Here is a 24,074-nt window from a genome sequence, read left to right as displayed (position 1 = left end):
CAAGTTTCTGAATTTCTTAGCCAGGTATTCTTTTTCCTTTTCATATCTGCAAAGGCTTAAGGATGTTTAATACAGGTCACGGTGTTCTGTTACTGATAACCACTTCATGGGTGGTTTAGAAGAAAAAAATTCAATAACTAAAATGTTTTGATTCTTATTTTCTGCTTTGTTCCTTACAGCACCTATGTATGTATATAGCCTGCAATTTCCTATTCAGTGTATAGTTTTTCTTTTCTTTAACTAGCAGTAAAAGTTGTATGCAGTAAGGGTAAGGATGAATTTTCAGGTTTTTTAGTTCAAAAGATCCCTCTTCGGAACTTAAACCAAAGGGGGTTATTAGTGTGCCTTCTAACAGTATGACTTTCTTATTTCTACAGAACACTTACTTTCTCCATCTTGCATCCTTCTTTCCCTTCAACACCAAGTCTACAAGGGAGAACAATTTCATCCCCCAAAGTGGCACTCTCCTGATCTGTTGCCTAGGGTCCTGAGTACTTTTAAGTCTCCTCCTTTTGATTCCCAATAGCCAATGCTCCAATTGACTCTAAGGCCAGATCTTGGAATTTTCCCACTAAGTTAAGACTTTTTCTTTCTAAAGGCAATTTTAACTGTAAACTATCATCCCTAGGCTCCTGATTCAACCCCTTTCGTCTTTTCCATGTAGTCTCTTTAGTCTTCATGAACTCTCTCTAAAAATGGGCTCTGAAGCTGAGTAGGCTAGATCTGGATATTAATTTATCTCTCCTAGTAATCTGAAGTTCTTAGTGTGTCTCCAGGGCATAGGTTATAGACATTTGATTTTATCTGATTTTTTGTTGATTTATATGGCTTTTTAGACTGTGTAGAAAAATTCAAACTTAGGTGGCCACCACTACTCTATTGCAATCCAGGGGTCTTAATTCATCAAGAATTGTCAGTGTCTTTTTAGTTGACCATGTTCTCTAGTTTAGACTAGTCTCCTCTATTCTTAAAATACTACCTTTATTTAGTAAAAACTGAACCTTTGGTAATTTATGATTAGCACCAGTCATAAGCCCTCATTAATGATGGACACAATAACTAAAAGAGCCACATAATACAAAAGTATATAAAGGAGGTGAACACCATAAGGAATTTAGCTTGCAAAGAAAACTGCAAATGTATCACTCTGTGATACATTTGATAACTTAGGGTAAAAAACTGAAATCTAGATATTACTGTGAAAGAATTAAGCGAAATAAATTTTCATTTCTACTAAAACAGCAATAATCTTTCATGCTCAGTAAATGAAGATTTAACAAGGTTACTGAAAAACAGTTGATAATAAATTTCAAAGTCCCTTACTTAGGAAATAATTTTGATACATGACAGTAAGTCTGTTCAGAAATATTAAAGGCATAAAGCAGACTAAAAGCAAACGACAATAGACAATTTTTACTGTTAGAGAAGACTTATAATCTACATTAGTAGCTTCTGTGCCTAATTTGATATGTTTAGGATTATAGCCTAGTAGGGAGCCAAAAATCAACATACTGAATAAAATAAAGAACAAGCGTTAAGAAATAACCTAAGAATTCCACAGGTAGATGAGTATTACGAAGTTAGGAATATGGAACTAGATACTAAATACTTTCTTCTTTAAAAACAAGTAAACTGATGCTCTTTCATAGGGTTTTCTATAGATAATAAACAATTACGTGACACTTGTATGAAATAGGAATTGCCATCGGGCAACTGGTTAAAGTTAAAATACAAAGGTATGTGAGGCAATGAGAAAGAGGAAAACAGCCTAATCCATTAGGAAAAAAATTTAAAGTGGTGCTGGTGATCATGCTGGCACTGTTTTGTGGTTCCCCCAGCCAACAAGAACATGGTGCCCATGCTCTTACAACAGAAGAGAATTTTTATTATAAATAGGCTGTTAATTTTGCTTATTTTGGGGCCTTTAATTCATGCTAGTAGTTTGTCTTATAAGGTGATTCAGATGTCATACTCTCTAAGAACAATTCCTGTCTTAATGTTTACGGACAAAAATGTAGGCTCTTTTACATTTTCAAATAAGCATGAAATAGAATAACTGACACTACAATTCAACAAGCATTTACTGAAAATCTTCTAACTATTCTCTGAATCAAAAGAGACCAGAATAAATGGGCTGATTTCTTGGCTGGTAGCCTTCATATATTTACTAAAAACATTTTAAAGCTGAGATCTGAAGTATTTATATGAGTGAATGAATGCTTTTATATTAATTTAGATCAGAGATTTACACAAAATGTTTGCTCAAACAAAATGTTTTCCATAAAGTCTAGTATGTATTCAAATTTTCAACTTTTGTCTTTTAAGATCCTTACATATACTAGATTTAATGCCCCCCCCCCAAATTTATGAAAACACTCTGAAGTCATACATCAAAGCAAAAATTCTAATTCAGATTATGATAATCTGTAATGTACAATTCAAATATACTAAATTCCCACAGTGTGAAAACTTAAAAGCATAATTTCTTTCCTTTCAGAAATGTCCTTTCCAATGACAGGTTAGTAAATTGTAAAACAGAACTTTAAGATTAGATTTCCATTACACACATTACCATCTTATAAAGAATGGAGAAATCATTCTTTCTTGATCAGGTGCAATTCTAGTGCAAACATTGATATTTTTAGTTAAAACATCTGACACTAGGAAGAATTATGAAATTAGAACTTCTCTGTGTAAAAAAAGCCAGTATAGATTCTAAGTTATATGCTTTATAATTTAACCTTTAAGAGCACAGAAGTAGTGACGGATCAAACATTTTATTCAGGGAAGTAAGAACTTTATAAAATAAATATTTCCCTGGTATTAAAAAAATTTTTCTTCCTTAAAAGCTAGATGTTAATTTTATAAAACATACCAATTAATATCTATAAAATAAATATACAGCTCAAAGGGGAAAATGGTTTAAAAATTTTCTTCCTCTGTAATAATAATTTGAAACTATTTTAAAGAAAAAGCAAAAACTTAAGACAATATTAAAATCTAGTTTCTGAAAACACTTTCACATTCTATAAACTCAGGAAAAAAGCTGCACTTTACTCAGAATGTAGCTTTTTATTTTGTAAACTAAGAGTTCAAATTCAAACTCTGTATTCTGCCAGAGCATGGCAAGTACCCTTTACAGGGACTGTTTCCTTATCTTTTAAATGGTGATGTATATAATACCTCCTCATGGGTCTATAGGAAAGATTAGATTAGACAACAGATGTAAGTCTGAAGTCTAGTGCTGAGTACACAGTGGATGCTCAGTCAATGACAGATATCATTTGTAAGTCAAAGATGGAACATCTGCATGAACCACCTCTTCCTACATCAAATTCTTTTGTGTCAATAGTCTCAGATGTGAGGACAATTATGAATTTTATTAGATTCTTTTTGTTCCCTTTTGTTCCCTTCCTAAGGAGTCAATAATTAAATTGGTAGAGTCTGTTGTTTTCATTACCACTTTGTAACTATTTGGCCTTAACATTTTATGATATATAATTTCAAGACCATTTTCAATAAATGGGTCCAACGAATAACTCTGCAATGGGTCTGAAATTTAGTTCAGCAACTATATACACTTGTCAATATTTCCTGAATCTGTTCTTTAAAAGGCTATAAAATTTTGCTTCCTTTTTTCATTTCTCTTCAACAGTTTCATCTATCTGTGTACCAGTCTTTCCAGGAGAGGGCTGAGCAAGCCTCCACGTATAACCAAGGACATCACCTCCATGTCCTTCAGGTCCTGAACAAATGGTCCATTTAGAAAATACTACTTGTTTTTAACACAGAGAAAAACCTGGGCCATTTAAAACAAAATAAGTTATAATAAAACAACGTTTAAAAAAAATGAACTTAAGATACTCAATTTATACAGACTAATTACAAGATTATATAAATCTGCCTATACAGGCATGTGTAAAAATCAGGTTATTATGTGGTTCTATCCAGAAGAATATTCTGTGATCATGGAAATAGTTTATACCTGTGATAGCCAATAAGGTAGTCACCAATCAAACATGGCTATTGAAAAGTTAGACTAATGAACTTAATTTTTAATTAAATTTAATTGTTAAAATTTAAATAGCCACCTGTATCTACTATAATGGAGAGTACAGCCTTACACATTCTCTCTTATTCTTTTTCTTTACCACTGTGACCCTTATCCAAACGTTTTTACTGAACTCCTTATTTTAAATCCCTTCTCTGGTATCTCTAAGATTAAATAGCTTGACATAATTATAATCTCAAAAGCAAACAATTACTAAAACAGAATTTTAAAAGCTACCTTAAATGTGCTTTTTGATGAAGAGTACTGCAATCAGTTATTTTAAATTTTATAATCACAGTTTACTAAAAAAGGAAAAACGAAAAAAAATGCATACATATCAGAGTCCTTGAAATTGAACTCTAACAATACAGTCTATACTTCCTCCTGAATTATTTGTCAGCTACATAATTAGTCCTAGGATAAAATAATAGCATAATTAAAAACAAGTACAGCATAAACCACAGCACAACCAAGGAGAATTAAGGAAACAAATGAAAATTATTCTGTATCTGTCTATTCATTGTGATAATACAGAAATTAGTGAATAGAAATATGATGGATCAAATGTAACAATACAATGTATTAGTCAATGAAGAGCTGTATAATTTTTATCTCTAGTATTATTCACCACGCCATCAAAGATCAAGTGTTACTTCAGTTTTACAGGATTTTTGGATGACTGCTGATGGCTCTTTCCAATTAAACCTAAGCATACACATTATTTTAAAGTAAAAGATCTCAGAAAAAAAATTTCAAGTGTTTTAAGCTCCCTCTCTCTCTCTTTCTTTCTTTTTTTTTTTTTCAAAGCTTCCTCTCTGTTTCTCCTCCTCACATGTAAACACAGTCTTTTTTTAAAGCATAAATGCAGGTGTTAAGAAGAAAAACAACTTTCGCGTTTATCTGTTAAGAACTGCCTCTCTCTGGGACTAGTATTAATGTCATCACCACCAATCAATTCCTCCTTTCTTCTGCCTATCAACTTGGCTTTCAGTATCCTGGGGGAGGTGAGGTAAGTAGGAGGGCAAACATGTAAAACAATCTCAGTATTCAGGGATAGGATTCAAAAGAATTCAAGTTATGTGAATGTAAGTTATGTGCTAAACTATATACCAATTTCTGAATGACTGTTGATTTGATTTTTTTGTTTGGCATTTGAGTAAACATAATAAAACTTACTATTTTGAGCCAAGGCTTGAAGTAGACAATCCAAACATCCTTCTAAACTATCATCAGTTCTGTCAACAGCTGTTATCTTCAGTTTCTTCAAGGTATCACTGAGATTATCTGCTTAGAGAAAAAAGAGCAATCAGAACCCTCTCTAACCATCATGTTACATGATAAACAGTACCACTAACAGGCATAAGGCTCCCATTATGGTGAATTAATTTCCAAATACAGTCCAAAATGGCAATGGACTATACAATTACATATTTTTAAAATAAAATTTTATCCATTTAACTCATATAAAATATTCATTCTGTATCTGTAAGATACCAAGAATATTCCATATATAGTCACAGAACATCTTTTCAGCATTCTTGTATCTCATTTAGCTTGTTCAGGAACAAGCCATGGTTAACTGAAAAAAACAAAAGGTCTACAAAAAATTACACAGCTTTGCAAATAATACTTTATTACATTTTGGGCTTCCTCTGTTGTATTTTAAATACATAAAATGAAAATGAAGGTTTAGAAAAGTTTCAAAATTATATGACTTAAAATAATAAAGTCTGATGACTATAAAACCTGTTTTAACACTGCCATTTAAAAAACGCTTCAAAGTACTGCTTTAAGCCAAAACATGTACATTTTGGATTTTAAAGCAATGCTCTCCTCCTAAATTATACATGGATTCCTCTACACCATAGATTGTTAAAAATCTTTTTACACTATTAAAAATTATTTAGGACCCCAAAGAGGTCTTTTTAAAATTTTTTATTCAAGTATAGTTGATGTATAATGTTATATAAATTACAGGTGTACAATATAGTGATTCACAATTTTTAAAGGTTATGCTCCATTTATAGTTATAAAATATTGGTTATATTCTCTGTGTTGTACAATGTACCCCTGTAGCTTATTTTATACATAATAGTTTGTACTTCTTAATCCCCTACCCCTTTACTTCCCCTCCTCCCTTCCCTCTCCCCACTGATAACCACTAGTTTGTTCTCTATATCTGAGTCTGATTCTTTTTTGCTATATTTAATAGTTTGTTGTATTTTTTAGATTTCATATATAAATGATATCATACAGTGTTTGTCTTTCTCTGACTCATTTCACTTAGCATAATACTCTTTAGGTCTGTCCACATTGTTGCAAATGGCAGAATTTCATTCTTATTTTATAGCTGAGTAGTATTCCATTGTGTGTGTGTATATATACGCACAGACACCTCCCCCAACATCTTCTTTATCCATTCATCTGCTGATGGACACTTAGGTTGCTTCCATATCTTAGCTACTGCAAATAATGCTGCTATGAACATTGGGGTGCATGTATCTTTTTGAATTAGTGTTTTGGTAGATGTACCCAGGAGTGGTAGCTCTATTTTTTTGAGAAACCTCCATACTGTTTTCCATAGTGTAGCAACAATTTACATTCCCACCAAAAGTATACAAGGGTTCCCTTTTCTCCACATCCTCACCAACATTTGTTATTTGTGATCTTTTTGATGACAGCCATTCTGTCACGTGTGAGATAATATATCACTGTGGTTCTAATTTGCATTTCCCTAATGATTAGTAACGTTGAGCATCTTTTCATGTGCCTGTTGGCCATCTGCATGTCCTCTTTGGAAAAACGTCTGTTCAGGTCTTCTGCCTATTTTTTAATCAAGTTGTTTGTTTTTTGGTGTTGAGTTGTATAAACTGTTTATATATTATGGATATTAGTCTCTTATTGGTCATATAATTTGCAAATATTTTTTCTTATTTAGTAGGGTGTGTTTTCATTTTGCTGATGGTTTCCTGTTCTGCGTAAAAGCTTTTAAGTTTAATTAAGTCCCATTTGTTTATTTTACTTTTATTTTCTTTACTTTAGGAGATGGATCCAAAAAAATAATGCTGCGATTTATGTCAAAGAGTGTTCTGCCTATGTTTTCCTCTAGGAAATTTATAATTTCTGGTCTTACATTTAGGTCTCTAATCCATTTTAAGTCTAGTTTTTTATATGGTGTTAGAGAATGTTCTAATTTCATTCTTTTCCATGTAGCTGTCCAGTTTTCCTAGCACCACTTATTGAAGAGACTGTCTTTTCTCCATTCTCCATGGTCTTGCCTCCTTTGCTGTAGATTAACTGACCGTAAGTGTGTGGGTTTATTTCTGAGCTTTTTATTCTGTTCCATTAGTCTATGTGTCTGTTTTTGTGCCAGTGCCATAATGTTTTGATGACTGTAGCTTTGTAATATAGTCTGAAGTCAGGTAGTGTGATTCCCAGCTCTGTTCTTCTTTCTCAAGATTGTTTTGGCTATTCAGGGTCTTCTGTGTTTCCATCCAAATTTTTAAATTATTTGGTCTAGTTCTGCGAAAAATGTCACTGGATTTTGACAGGGATTGCATTGAATCAGCAGATTGCCTTGAGTAGTATGGTCATTTTAACAATAATAATTCTTTCAATCCAAGAACACAGTATATCTTCCACCTGTTTGTGTAATCCTCAATTTCTTTCATCAGCATCTCATAGTTTTCTGAGTACAGGTATTTTTACCACCTTAGGTAGGTTTATTCCTAGGTATTTTATTCTTTTTGATGCGATGGTAAATGGGATCGTTTCCATAATTTCTCTCTCTGATTGTTAGTGTATGGAAATGCAAACAAATTTCTGTATGCTAATTTCGTATCCTTCAACTTTACCGAATTCATTGATGAGCTCTAGTAGTTTTCTGATGATGTGTTTAGGATTTTCTACGTATAGTATCATGTACAAAAGAGCTCTTTTTTCAATTATTTATATTGATATTTAACATACTAAAAATTAAAAATGAGACTTTTAAAGACTTAGTTTAGTAATTCATTTAAACCTAACAAATATAAAACTACTATCTGTTAACATAATTATATATATATTTTTTTTTTTTTTTTTTTTTTTTTGGTGGTACGCGGGCCTCTCACTGTTGTGGCCTCTCCCGTTGCGGAGCACAGGCTCCAGATGCGCAGGCTCAGAGCGGCCACGGCTCACAGGCCCAGCCGCTCCGAGGCATGTGGGATCTTCCCGGACCGGGACACGAACCCGCGTCCCCTGCATCGGCAGGCGGACTCTCAACCACTGCGCCACCAGGGAAGCCCAACATAATTATATTTTTAACGAAAAATAATTATATTTCAAAACAAACTTACTGAGAAAAGTGGCATTTTTCTACATTTTCACAAATCTCTGTGATGTCTGCCTTAATAGAAGAAAACTGGATTCTCATATCTGCTTCTGTACTCAATCTTTATAATTTGTTGTTTTGGTTAAGTAGATGAAAAAAATTCAGCCTCACACATATACATAGTTGGAAAACAGAGTATTTTAACAGCCTTTTCAGATAACAGTGGATATTCTTTGATACACCAAAACTTGATTAGTGGTAGGTTTATAAAGGTTAGTTACCATGTGAAATCTGAAACAATATCACTCAGCTCTGCCAACTGTTACATGAAAATCCATTGCTCTTTTGCATTTTGAATCTTTCATGTATGCAACATGTTTATCATCAATGCATTGGTCATTTAAAAAATTAGGTCATGGACCTATGCACATCTTCCAAACACTGACACATTTCATCGTACTATTTCAAAATATCACATTTGTTAATATCTTCACTAATCCTTTTTAAAGACTAAGTACTGGGAAGCTGTCAAGCTTACGGTGATACAAGTTTTCCAAAATTCTAATTTTCTCTTAAAACCTCTAATTTTATCACCAGCAACAGATACTGTGAGCTGTTTTCCTTAAATGACAAATTAACCTCATTCGTGAGAAAATATCTGCCAAATATGAAAAGCCAGTTCGTCTCTCTGTTCTTTCAAATTAAAAAAAAAAAAAAAAAAAAAAAAAATGTTATTCCGTGAAGAAAAGTATCTCAGTCAGCTCACAACTCAAAAGATTGCACAATTGCTTTTCTTAAAAACAACCATCAGGCGTTACAATGCAATGCAAGTGTTTTCTGTGTACTTCCCATTTTATCACATAGTATACTTTTAAAATGTGTATTAAAAAGTTGAGAGTTTTAAAAACATTGTTTTTCCTGCTTCATCATGGACATTCTTAAGTGAAACTGGTATATATATTTTTTAACCTCAAGTATACGATAGTAAAGAATACAATAATTACTAGTTATTGTAGTTTGGTGCTACTACTTGCCTGATTCACACATACTGAAGCACCAGCAATTTTTTACCCACAGTTGCTTTTGTACCACTGTCAATGCAAATGTCAGTACAGTGAAAAAAGACAAAAAATGTCTTTTGATGATACCACAGAAATAGTTTTGACCTCATGGGCACCCTAATAGGATACCAAGGACTCCTGGGATTGCTGCTCCAGTATTAGAATTTCAGGCATTTTCTTACTTCAAAGTAAGGTGTAAATTTTAATAGACTTTTGTACATTGCCAGCTCATGACAATTCTAAAAATAAAGTGGAATTCCGTACTATAAAATGAGTGGTAATTTATTTTCCAGGTCAACCCAGGAAAAAGTAGACTTAAAAATTTACATTAAATAATACTAATATGCTCTAGTGATGTCTCGTACAACTGTGATTAACCTAGTAATCCTAAACCTACTTTATAAAAAAATCCCAGGTTATCATTCACAATGAATGTTAATATTTATTTTCTTAAGAGGGCTTAAATAGTTTTGAGAAACTGATTTTATTTCCCTAAAGGAAAACAAAACTATATTCATATGTATATCTTCTACTAACTAAAAAGAAGTCGTAGGGCATCATACCTCAGATATACTTGTTCAATCTTATTACATGGATATTAGGTTGATTTTTCTGAAATAAAGTAGGAATAATATATCATATCTAAGTTCATACTACTAAAAGTAATAAAAAGTAATTACCACAACACTGAAGAAAAAAGACAATGTTAGTCAAATGATAATAATACATCAAAACTATGAGTCAACAAGTAATAAAAGTAGTTAAGACGTACTTAGTACTACCTACATTAGCATCTGGATCTGTTTTACTTGTTTCCTTTCCTTCATTCCATCCCCAGTGCTCCTTGTTTGACACCCCTTTCTTATCAAGTTTCAGCCTAACTGACAACCCCAGAGACCATCGTTGTTCTTCTAAGTCTTCTCTTCCCCAACCCTCCAGGGTTATTCTCTATCACTGCATCCATCCTTCACAGCACTATTCACAGTGTGCCGTTATATATTCTTTTGTTTAATTGGTATTTTATTCTCCCCCTCTATATTGTACGGGGCACATTGTTAACTATAGTCATTGCATTATACCTATTACTTGGCACAAAAAGGTGGCCAGTAAATATCTGTTAAATTAACTAAGTGAATAAGGGAATGAATTCCTTACGTGCAGAAAGCTGTCTAGTTACCATCCTTTGTATCACACACTTACGGGAACATATGTATATGTATAACTGATTCACTTTGTTGTAAAGCAGAAACTAACACACCACTGTAAAGCAATTATACTCCAATAAAGATGTTAAAAAAACAACAACAACAAAGTATACCAATAGGGAAGGGAAGGGAAATGTTACCTGCTATGCACCTACACTGTGCACTCCATATTATCAGAAATAGAAATACAGGATCTTATATTTTAATATAGGAAGATATCAGTGAAGACAATTTAAGTACTTAAGAATATAAAATATATAACTAAAAAAATACATAGACCATTCCATTTTTAAAAGACTTCTACTCAGTAAAAAAAATCATTGTCTTTCCATAGAAATAATTATTTGCCTACTAATGATGTGGGGATCTTTTTAGAAAAAGTTCATTAAATTCTTCATCCAGAGACAACCAGTACTGTCAACAGAATTATTACAAATTTAATGTATTTTTTAAGCATTTAAAATGAACAAACAGGTTAGTACTTTAAAAACTCTTGCTGGGAATCTGTTTATAGTGTCAGAATGTTGATATCTTGATTGGAATAGTGATTACATAAGTATGTACATTTGTCAAAGCTCATCAAACTGTACATTTAAAATCTGTGTATTTTAGTCTGTGTGAATTATACCTCCTTAAAAGAGCATACTGGAAAATAAAATGACTGAGGCGTAACCCCTTTCCCACTGGTCTCAAACTTCCTTACAGGGAATTTTTACTACAGTGACACTTCTTCTGGCTCCTCACTTGGCAAATGCCACCTCCATTCTCCAGGAGAGGAATGATTTATCTGATTAACAAATTGAGAGAGAAGAACTGGATATGCATGGCTCAGCCCCTTCTGGGCTCCTGATTTTTTAGAAGGGGCAAGAATTCTCTGTTCCTCCCCATCTTTGGATGTCCAGCTGCAACAGTGACAAGATTATTAGTAAATATATTTAATTCAGCCCTGAAGTATTAGCCATTCCTTTGTGACTATACAAATAAGCTCTGTCCTTCATTCTAGACTTTATCAATTTTAAAGCAGTTATTCTGAATTCCAACAGAGAACTCATCTGCTTATATTGCCAGTGATTTTGAACTTGGGTAGGGAACGGGGGTATTATTTTTGGACTCCTTCAAAGCATGACAGTACATCTCAGTAGTGAATCCTTACCATCCAAATTTTGAGTGTGTGTAAATCCAGATTTCCGTACTTTATATTTACTTATGATTTAAGACACTGTAACTATTCTAATAGAAAATTTCTCAGCTTCTGGCAGGTGGGGAGGGTAGGGGCAGTAAGTAGAGAATGATAATTTTCACGGGAAGTTCTAGTACTAAGAAGTATTAACAATTAAAATAAAAATTTTGTCCTTAAAATAATAATCTCTTCCTTATATTACAGCATATCTAGCTTATCTTGTGAAAGAAAATATGACATCTTCAAAGAGTTAAAGCAGGGACTTCCCTGGTGGTGCAGTGGTTGAGTACCCACCTGGCAATGCAGGGGACACAGGTTCAATCCCTGGTCCAAGAAGATTCCACATGCCACAGAGCAACTAAGCCCATGGCGCCACAACTACTGAGCCCGTGCCTCTAGAGCCCAGGAGCCACAACTACTGAGCCCGCATGCCACAACTACTGAAGCCCACGTGCCTAGAGCCTGTGCTCCGCAACAAGAGAAGCCACTGCAATGAGCAGCCCGCGCACCACAACGAAGAGTAGCCCCCGCTCGCCGCAACTAGAGAAAGCCCACACGCAGCAACAAAGACCCAACACACCCAAAAATAAAATAAATTAATTAAAATTAATTAATTAATTAGTTTAAAAGAAGGAGTTAAAGCAAATTTGACTTTGGTCCTTAATTCTCTGTCTCCTACTTCTTAACCACTTAATCACTCTTAAAACCACAATCTAACCAAATTGTCTAAAACTCTATCAAAATTAGTCTGGCAAAAGTCTTAAATGATATCTCGACAAACACAATGGACTTTTCTCAATTCTATTATTTGACATCTTACTTCAAAACACCAATGTCTCTAAAAATTTGTTCTTGGTCTTCTTCTCTATCTGCCCCTTTAATTTTAGCATGACTGCGGTTTTGCCCAGAGTCCTCTTCTCTCTCTGGAAAATATATACATGTTCACCAGAGAATTAGAATGGTATGCTGATCATCAACAAGAAAACCAAACAACCCAATCAAAAAATGGGCAGAAGACCTAAATAGACATTTCTCCAAAGAAGACATACAGACAGCCAACAGGCACATGAAAAGATGCTTAACAATGCTAATTATTAGAGAAATGCAAGTCAAAACACAATGAGGTATCACCTCACATTGGTCAGAATGGCCATCATCAAAAAGCCCACAAATAGACAACAAGGTCCTACTGTATAGCAGAGGGAACTATATTCAATATCCTGTGATAAACCATAATGGAAAAGAATATCAAAGAGAATGTATATATATGTATAACTGAATCACTCTCCTGTACAGCAGACATGAACACAACATTGTAAATCAACTATATTTCAATTTTAAAAAAAGAATAGGGTATTCATTGACTATTAGGAATAGATCTGTGATCTTCTGGATCAACTTTCTCCTTTTATAGGGACCTACAGAGATTTATATTCCAAGGTCACTCAGCAAGTATGCAGAATTGCTGTCGCAGGTCTCATTTTCACTCTTTTACTACTTAAATGATCGTAGGCAAGTTAATACCTAAACACATGATAGTACGTATAGATAGGGTAGCTTATGAACTGCAGAATGCGTAATGAGAATTTAATGATTTAAAATATTGAGTCCTACGTGATTGAAAATGTACGTAAGTCCCATGTGGCCAAAAAAACCCTAGCATTTTAAAGAGCTAATTAAAATGAAAATATGAAAAAAAAAAGTCTACAAATAATAAATGCTGGAAAGGGTGTGGAGAAAAGGGAACCCTCCTACACTGTTGGTGGGAATGTAAATTGGTGCAGGCACTATGGAGAACAGTATGGAGGTTCCTTAAACAACTAAGAGTTACCACATGATTCAGCACATGTATCTTTTTGAATTAGAGCTTTCATCTTTTCCAGATATATGCCCAGGAGTGGGACTGCTGGATCATGTGGTAATGACCTATATGGGAATGGAATCTAAAAAAGAGTGGATATATTTATATGTATAACTGATTCACTTTGCCGTACAGCAGAAACTAACACAACAACATTGTAAATCAACTATACTCCAATAAAAATTAATTTTAAAAAAGATACATGCACCTCAATGTTCATAGCAGCACTATTTACAATAACCAAGACATGGAAGCAACCTCAATATTCATCAACAGATGAATGGATAAAGAAAATGAGGCATATATATATATATACAATTCAATATTACTCAGCCATAAAAGAGAATTAACTAATGCCATTTGCAGCAACATGGATGAACCTAGAGATTATCATACTAAGTAAAGTCAGACAGAGAAAGACAAATATTATATGATATCACTTATACGTGGAATCTAAAAAAATAGTACAAATGAACTTATTTACAAAACAGTAACAAACTCACAGACAGAGAAAACAAACACGGTTGCCAAAGGGCAAGCGGCGGAGAGGGATACATCGGGAGTATAGAATTAATTAACAGATGCACACTACCATATATAAAATAGATAAACAATAAGGATTTATTGTACAGCACAGGCAATTATATTCAATATCTTGTAATAAAATATAATGGGAAGGAATAAAGAGAATATAGATATATACATATATGTATAGCTTAATCACTTTGTTGTACACCTGAAACTAACACAGTATTGTAAGTCAACTATACTTCAATAAAAAATATTAATTAATTTTAAAAATAAAATAAATACATAGAATGTTATGCTGCCTCTCCTTCTGTCCTTCCTTCCTTTATCCAGCTGGACAGATAACTTCCTTTATCTATCCAGCTATCTACCTATCAATGTAAAGAACTGCCACTTTTTAGGTTTTGTTACATTTGGATAAAGTATGACTGCAACTTCTGATAACCCTGATCAGCAAGCTAGCTCTCATTCCAAGTGTCTCCTCTTAGAAGCCCTTGTTAAAGACATTAAGACATAAAGAGGGCTTCCCTGGTGGTGCAGTGGTTAGGCATCCGCCTGCTAACACAGGGGACACGGGTTCGAGCCCTGGTCTGGGAAGATCCCACATGCCACAGAGCAACTAAGCCCGTGCACCACAACTACTGGGCCTGCGCTCTGGAGCCCACGAGCCACAACTACTGAAGCCCGCGCGCCTAGACCCGGTGCTTGGCAACGAGAAGCCACCGCAATGAGAAGCCCGCGCACCGCGACGAAAAGTAGCCCCCGTTCGTTGCAACTAGAGAAAGCCTGCGCGCAGCAATCAAGACCCAACGCAGCCAAAAATAATAAAATAAAATAAAATTAAAAAAAAAAAAGACATAAAGATATGAAGACAGCTATACTTTCTTGCTAGAACTTTGAAACAACCTTGTCCAGACTTTTCTCTTCCAATCCTGTATACCATTAGGCACCAGAGGCTCTTTATGCTCCAATTTCTCTATTCTATAAGCCAGAAACTCAATTTGCTGGTCTTTAAGTGTGTACTGCAATGGAAGAGTTTCAATAAGACCTAAAATTTTACAGCTATCAGTTCCTCTCTTTTCTTAATATCAATCTAAGAAAAACTGATGAGAAAGGTGGGGCTATTTTTATATTTAAATAAGTTGACTATAGAAGTGCCTCAGATCATCATCATCATCAAAGAACATACTGTCCCAAAGAGCCAGTCTCAAAATGAGACAGTATCATATTAAGCTAGTAAGTCCTGAAATTCTTTTCTTTTTTAAAAAGAGAAAAACAATCACTGTTTATTTCTAATATAATAATATAAAATCAAACACAGTGTATTGTACATTGTGCAACTTTTGCTTTATAGTTAGCCTAAGGGGTGGGGTTGGTGGTCAGAATGGTTAATGGTAGGGAAGACATACCATTCATTTTTAACAAATTTGTATTTTCCAAATAGTATTCCCTAATTAGATACCTGAATGCTGATAGCATTATTTTTTATATAAGGATATTGATATTCAGTCACAAAGTAGATCAAAAAGGAAATTATTTTAGGTCCCAGAATTATTCAGTTTTTAGTCTTACTTTCATTCATTTTTTTTCCTTCTGAATTTCATTAGCCAAAATTTGAAGTTTTTTTGTAATTGAAGTATAGTTGATTTACAATGTTTCAGGTGTACAGTAAAGTGATTCAGATATATATAGATAGATACATATATATTGTTTTTCAGATTCTTTTCCATTATAGCTTATTACAAGATATTGAATATAGTTCCCTGTGCTGTAAGTAGGTCTGTTTATTTTATAATATAGTAGTATGTATCTGTTAATCCCAAATCCCTAATTTATCCCTCCCCCCCTTTTTCCCCTTAGTAAGTTCTTCTACGTCTGTGAGTCTATTTCTGTTCTGTAAATAAGTTCCTTGGTATCATTTTTTAGATTCCACATATAAATCTGAAGTTCTTTATGCTATTCATGGTAGCATAATTTTAAGAGTTTATCTTCTTCACAGATATTATATAGAAATAGTACCTTTAGTTTCAAGGTTACTGGATCTAAAAATATAGTGTATATTTTCAAATGTTCATTCTATCATTTTACTATATAGTAAGTTAAGTGGATGGATGGATGGACAGACTGACCGACTGACAGATAGGTGTTTATCTCTCTGGACAACTATATCACTATTGATAATACCCATTAGGAGACAAATTTATCCCCCTTCAAATGCCACTCAATATTTTCTAAATATACAGTGTCTTAGTAATAGCAATGCTCTTAAAAAAGAGATTAAGAATTTCTTGCAATTGAAGAGAATTAATCTTCATGTACATATATAGTAGCAAAGCTTTACTATCATCATTATCACACACACCAAATGAAAACAAAAATTATGTTTATATTAACATGATTTTCAAGCACCTAGAATGTAGTCAATGCATGACTGGAAGAATTTCAAATTCATCTCCAAATGAATGGCATTAAGTCAGTTTGGGTCACCTGGCTTAGGGAGCTGAAAATAATAAGTCTCTCCTGAATATTATATTTCACTTATCAAAAGGGTTTAGTATTTGACAAAATGAAACTATTTTAAAAGTTTGCCTGATAAAGAAGGAAGAAATTATTGTTTTTTACTAGTATGATGATGGAAAGTACTGTATTTAAAAATTATAGTATTTTCAGCTTTCGTATATTGTAACTCAGTTTCTATCTTATTTTTTTGCTTAATATATCTTTACAGAGTTACTCCCGAGCCAGGCCTAAAACCCAGAACACTTTAAAAAATTAGTCTATTGCAGAATTCCCTGGTGGCACAGTGGTTAAGAATCCACCCGTCAATGCAGGGGACACGGGTTCAATCCCTGGTCCGGGAAGATCCCACATGCCACAGAGCAACTAAGCCTGTGAGCCACAACTACTTAGCCTGCACTCTAGAGCCCGCGAGCCACTACTGAGCCCACGTGCCACAACTACTGAAGCCTGCACGCCTAGAGCCTGTGCTCTGCAACAAGAGAAGGCACAGCAGTGAGAAGCCCGCGCACTGCAACAAAGAGTAGCCCTCGCTCACCGCAGCTGGAGAAAGCCCGCGTGCAGCACCGAAGACCCAAAGCAGCCAAAAAAAATAATAAAATAAAATAAATAGATTTATTTTAAAACATAGTCTATTGCATCTTCCATTAAATTATGCTACATGTGAGGAAAAAAAAACTTTAAAAATATATTTGTTTCATTCTTTCTTTTAATCCATTTCTGCTAGTTGAGAACTCAAAGACCAGCACAGGATTTAAGTCCCCTCTGATTATTATCCCTCCCCTTTTACAAATAAATCTTAGATTATCCAATTTTCTTATTAATACTAAAATGAGTAAACGAAGATTGTTTCTGAGTCTTATAGAACCTGGGTCCAACTTCCCAATTTCTATTCACCCAGGCTAGACACCTCAGAAACATGTTCTTTCCAGAGCATATCACTGTTTTTTCAAAAGTATTCAGTGATCAATAATTGCCTAAAGTCCAGAATACCTTACGTCAAAACCAAGTGCCTCAACCAATATTATGCCCTCATCTCGTTTCTTTCTCACACAACATTATGTGTCAGTCCCACTAGATTACTGGCTCTTTTCCAGGCATACGCCCATCTTTACAACTGTGCTTATTAAATTCTTCCTGTCTAAAATGCCTTGCTGTGCATTCTCTATCTACAGAATCACTACTTACTCTGCAAGTCAACTAATATTCGATTCTGATATGAAATCTTCAGTATTCTTGCAGTCAGACCAACTCCTTTCTTTTCTAGGCTCCCATATCTTGTTCTTGACCTCAATGATGGCACGGATTTCACTGTTTTCTATATTGCCACTGTTTCACCATAATAAGCAACTCATGGACAAAAAAGGCACCATATTTTAATGATTAATAGCCTCTGGAGTCAGTCCATCTGGATTCCAATCTTGGTTCCACCACTTAAACTCCATAAACTACACAAGCTTATTTTCTTCGTCTTCTCATATGTAAAATGTAGATAACAATAATAAGTACCTCATCAGGTCGCTGTGAGGATCAAATGAGGTTATACATAATGCTCTTAGAACAGGCTATAGCATGCAGTAAGCAATCAAGCACTGTTGATGATTGTTGATATAATAATTATTAACAACTGTCATAGATGTGCTACTCATTACACCCACTATGTTGTCTTGAACACAGTAAGCATTCAGTAAACAACTGCTGAATAGAATTTAATGGCACTCACCAGCTGTGTCTACTTTTTTTTTTTAATATATAAATTTATTTTATTTATTTTTGGCTGTGTTGGGTCTTCGCTGCTGTGGGCGGGCTTTCTCTACTCGTAGCGAGTGGGGGCTACACTTAGTTGTGGTGCGCGGGCTTCTCACTGTGGTGGCTTCTATTGTTGCGGAGCATGGGCTCTAGGCACACAGGCTCAGTAGTTGTGGCTAACGGGCTCTAGAGCGCAGGCTCAGTAGTTGTGGCACACGGGTTTAGCTGCTCTGTGGCATGTGCGATCTTCCTGGACCAGGGCTCGAACCCGTGTCCCCTGCATTGGCAGGCGGATTCTTAACCACTGCGCCACCAGGGAAGCCCCAGTTGTGTCTATTTTTAATTTGCTTTTTCAATGTTATTTAACATTTTATACACACACACAAAGCTTAATTAAAATGCATAAATGTGATAACATCTTCTCCTTTTTTGCTTGGTCTTCCCTGCCCCCATATCAACCTCACCATTTACATGTCAATAACCTAAGTTTTTTAAGCGTTCATGTTTTTTTACATCCTCACATAATCATGTATAAAAGTATACAGTAAGTTTGGGAAACTCTTAACTAAAATGGGATTATATTATACACACTTTTTTGCATCTTGATTTTCGCACTCGATAACTCTTATAAATTACTCCAAGTCAATCTGTATAGTTCTAACTCATGTTTTTAAATAACTACCATAGTTCATAGTACAGATACACCACAATTTACTCAATCATTCCTGTACACATACATTTTCACTTTCTTTTGCTAAAAGTGTTTCATTTTGGTCATTGGTACCCCTAGTGCAATAAGCATCTACATTATACATGTACAAAATACTTTTAGTTTTATGGGATAGGCTCCCAGGATGGAATTGCTGATATTTTAATTTTAATAGATGCTGCCAACAGCTGCCCGAAAAGGATGAAAGATTTCACTTTTCTTCCAGATGTGTTGAAAGTACTCCCTTTCCAATAACCTGGCTAACAATAAATATTGCTATCTATTTCTTAACGGTCTGATAGGTTTAGAGTTAATATGTAATTGTTATTTCAATTTGCACTTCTTTAACCACTATAAATGTCAGCATCTTTTCATGTTTGTTGGCCACTGGATTTGCTTTCCTGTAAAGTGTTTATTCACATCCTTTGCCTAGTGTTCAAATAGGTTTGTCAGTCTTGTTGTTATTGTACAGTATAGACATTAACCTTTTGTCTGTCATCCATTTAACTTTTTTCTCTAAAACTATTACTAATCCACTAAAATTATTTATGTATTTATTCCTAATTTTCTTTTATAACATCTGGATTTCCACCTGTGGTTAAGAAAGTCTCTTGGGCTCCCAGTAAATGCCTCAATTTTCTTACACTATTATGATTCTTTTAGTTTTTATTTAAGTCTTTGATTCACAGGAATTCATTTTTACATATGGCCTAAGATTAGGGTTTACTTTTATTTTCTTGTGTCAGGAGTTTTAATACTCCATCCTTTTCTCATAGAATTAAACTACCACCTTTGTCTCTTTATACAGAAATGTATTTTCTAAAGTTTCTTTTCTTTCCAGTGACCTTTTGTCTATTCTGATACCAACACTATATCTAAGTAGTTAATTACACTGGCTGTATCTAATATTCTTTTACCTGTTAAGGCTAGTCCTGCCACTATATTCTTTTTCAACTATCTTGACTACTCAGATTTTCTTCTTCCATAAGAGCTTTAACATCATTTCATCTAATCATTCCACAGCGAATGAATGAATGAATGAATAAAAACTCTCCTGAGATTATAACTGAAATTATATTAAATTTATATTTTAATTGTGGGATAATTTGCATTTTTACACTATGAAGTCTTCTCTTCCACTAAATGTATGTATTTCACTTTATTCTGATCTTGTTTTGGGTCTCTCAGTAAAATGTTCTATTTTTATAAAGATCCTGTGATTTATTATTAAATTTGTTTCAACATATTTAAAAATTCTGTCATTAGTGAGAACTGAATAATTTTTCCCATTATCATGTATAGGTGTTTATGCCTAGAGTAGAAAAGAGCTACTTTGTATAATTATTTCATAATCAGCCAAATTTTCTTATTAATATGAGGTTATTAAAAAGTGGGACTTTTTAGTTTCCTGAGTTTTCTGTATATAAAATTATATGATTAGTAAAAAACAGATCGTGTTATTCCTTCTTTTCTAATGATTATACCCATTTCTAAGAAAGACAGGATCAAATGAGAAAATAGTTCTAAACTCGATTAATTCATGGCCAAGTAAGTTAACCATTTTAGGTTAAAATTCAACATAGAAAACCTTCTCTTCTGCTCTTAATACCGTTGCAACCTCCATGACTCTCTGAAGGTGGGTAGATATACTCATATAAACACACATACACACCTAACAAAACAGGGACTTACTTCTTGGCAAGCAAAAAAAGGTGAAGTAGAAAAGTTCATGATTCAGTCACTACTGCTGCTACTATAGATTTCTGGGGTCAAAATATCAACTGGGGCAGCAGGGGGCGGGGGGAAAACCTGAGAACTTAGGAAAAGATTTAAAATTTAATCATTTACTAGTATCTTCATAATTATTGTTTAGTCACAGAATAAAGAATTTGAAACAAATTGAATATAAAGCTAATGTAAATGGGCCATTTTCTTTAAATTCGTTTCCAAGATTAAGTGCCACAGAAGCATTCTACGAGGAATCTACCTAAATACTAAATGTTTAGTGAACACTAACCTTGACTTGGAAAAGAGATACCTGAGCAAAAATGTAAGTTCAAAATGCACGCGTGCAATACTTATTTTCAACAGCAATTCAGGCAATACTTGGAGAATTAGAAATATTTAGAGAGAAACAAATGAAGACATAGGAACTGTTTTACTTAATGAAAGAAATCCAAAATAAATTTCATAAATATTAAACTCCTGATTTCTACCTTAATTCATTCATTACTTTAACCTGTAGTCATACCTCTTCACACATGTGGGTTCTCTCCCAATATACTTCTCCAGGTTGCAATGACATCATAACTCTGTGCCCATTTGCCAGTTATCCATACATCTATCTACTGGATATGCTTCTTTCACTCTACAAGATGATTATAATTCCACATCTCACATTACTTCCTCCCTCACTTGAGACAAGATTACTAACTTAAGAGTTCATAAAAATATAAGGTCCTAGATGAATTTAAGCAATCTCTTCTATATGTCAACAGCTTGAACTATATGATAAGTAGATGAATTCTAAAATTTAACTTCATGATCAAGTTCACAAATCTATTTAACTAAGAAATCATTTTTGTATACTATTTTACAGTTCTATTTCTTCTGTATTTTTCATTTTCCTAGTTTTATAGTCCTAGGTTCACAGAACTCTTTTAGTTTATTTCTACTATTTCTACTATTTGATGGGACATTCTGGTACAACAGGAGATTCTTCTAGGATACTCACATTGCTCTCCTATAGTAGAAACTTAATAAATCCTGAAAACCTACTTAACTGAGTTATTTGTACTTGCATTTCTTATTACAGATTATGGCATAAATTGCCATGATTAAGAAATATTTTTATGTTACACTAAAAGATGTTACACTAAAAACAATGACTATGCTTCACTTAAGTTTTCTTCTCTAATTATTTCAGAAATTGGATAAAAACTTTTTGAGCAATCGCTTTTCATGCATTCTTAAATGGAGTTAAAGTCTATTTTAGCTTGAACCAATAACACTGCAGTCTTAGTAAGATGTCATGTTGGATTAGAGGGTCAAGAGTATGACTGATGATCTTCACAACTACAATATTAAACCATAATGGATAAGAGCATTTAGATAAGATACAGTTTGTAAAATTTTATTTCACACAATGCCAAAAGACCTTTTCACTTAGAGTTCAAGAATGATCTCACTGTTTTATAGCTGTCAAATATAGCTTTAGCAGATAGTATGACACACACTGCTAATAAATCAGCTTTTTTTTTTTTAAGGGAATGATTTATGCTGAGATTAAAGCTTAATTAATTCTTTGACCCAGAACTGACCAAGAAAAATACCAGGGTGATTTCTTCTCCTCAACAATCCCCTAACAGAAAGATTTAAAATACAACCATACCAAATAGTTGTCAACACCCAGGATATTATAAGCCAACTTAGAAAATCAATGTAGATAAATCTACAAAGCACAGTGGCATTTGTCAATGAATTTTAAAGACACCCAAGAATTATACTAGAACAATGTCGGTGAAACCGTGTAATCTGTCATATTACAAACAGCTTCTGTGTAGAAGAACTGTCGGAATGAACTCTATACACACGAGTTCCAGAAAATGCTAGAAAGTGGAAACTATATACTTTCAAACTTCACTTCTGTACAGGTAAGCTAATTGAGTCTGTAACAAAAGAGAAACTCTCTAAACATAAAAACAGCTACTTGAAACGTATTTACCCTGTTCCAGCTCCCTATACCTGGTATTTGCCTGCAGATCAACTGAGTCCTCACAGTATCAGCATTCTATCACCATATTCTTTGGAACAATGTTTTATCAGTTTACTTTATTATCCTGCATTTCCCAGTTTCTCAGGCCCCATTTATCTTCTGGCTTTCATATTCTATTTAGTCCCTCAGAATAGTACATTGATCTTGGACTTCATATCTCAGCTGTGACCTTTTACTCCTCCAGGATACTAAAGTGTCTGCCTATAATGTTTTAGCTCCTGGCATTTAGATTCAAGAGTAAAAGATATCCTGCCTCCAAGCTCTGCCCTGGACTCTAGGATATGCCTGACAGGGGAAGGTGAGGAAGACCAGACAAAAGACAGATAATATAATTTCAATAAGAGGAAATCCTGCCTAAATATATGGGAATTTTAAAAAGCTATATAAGGTAGATAAACAGAAGTGTTTGGGGCTATCTACTTATACTTCCAAACAGTCCCAAGCAAATTCTTCACTAGAGTATTAGAACTGTGACTAATCAGTTATAAAGATGGACAAAGAAGTAAAGACCCTGCTTTATAGTGCTTTGTAATAGAGAACTAGATTAAAGATTGACATAAAAGACCTACATAAATGGAACTTTCTTTAGCTAGAGAAATATATAAAGAAGTACTTCATTAAGATTGGTGCAAAGCAACTAGTCTCACTTCGTAACAAAATAAATACAAGAAAGAGATAATATACACTGAAATTTGTAAACTTTTAGACAACACCAACTTTTCTGGGTAATAAAATGCCAACCAGAGAAAAAGGATATATAAACAAGTAGTCATAAATGTGACAGATGAATTTAACATAGGAATATATTAAGAATTTTTAAAATCGAATAAAAATGATAATGTCTGAACTGTAACTGATGAGCCCACAAAGGAATATTTTCCCAGGATACTGCTACAGAAAGCAAAAAGAAATGTGAGGGTCAAGGTAAAACAAAAGAGAATTTAGATAAAAATTAAAAATATAAAACAGAAAGCATGATAATATCTGAACTTAAAGCTATGATGTACCATGAATTTAAAAGGAATAAAATTCAAGCAATAGGATGAACAGACATTTAAGTCAGTTATCAACCCATTTGTCTCTCAGCTCCAAATTCACCCTTATTGCCTGATCTATAAAAATGAAT

The 24,074-nt window shown here is 33.8% G+C and overlaps 1 protein-coding gene across 11 annotated transcripts in view; it reads right to left on the bottom strand.

Annotated features, from left to right (window-relative positions):
* The window catches only part of RAP1GDS1 (Rap1 GTPase-GDP dissociation stimulator 1), a 157,066-nt gene that overhangs the window by 115,379 nt on the left and 17,613 nt on the right, over positions 1-24,074 (bottom strand). For 7 of the 11 annotated variants that reach the window (XM_059065888.2, XM_067035531.1, XM_067035533.1 and 4 more), the window contains one exon: positions 5,228-5,335. In XM_059065888.2, the coding sequence (XP_058921871.1) occupies positions 5,228-5,335 (108 nt within the window). Of the gene's footprint in view, positions 1-5,227; positions 5,339-24,074 lie in introns of all 11 variants that reach the window. The other 4 variants (XM_059065891.2, XM_059065887.2, XM_059065889.2 and 1 more) reach the window with 1 other exon arrangement.

Source organism: Kogia breviceps, chromosome 6 (genome assembly GCF_026419965.1).
Source record: "Kogia breviceps isolate mKogBre1 chromosome 6, mKogBre1 haplotype 1, whole genome shotgun sequence".
NCBI lineage: Eukaryota > Metazoa > Chordata > Mammalia > Artiodactyla > Physeteridae > Kogia > Kogia breviceps.
This window is presented reverse-complemented; position numbering and strand designations above follow the sequence as displayed.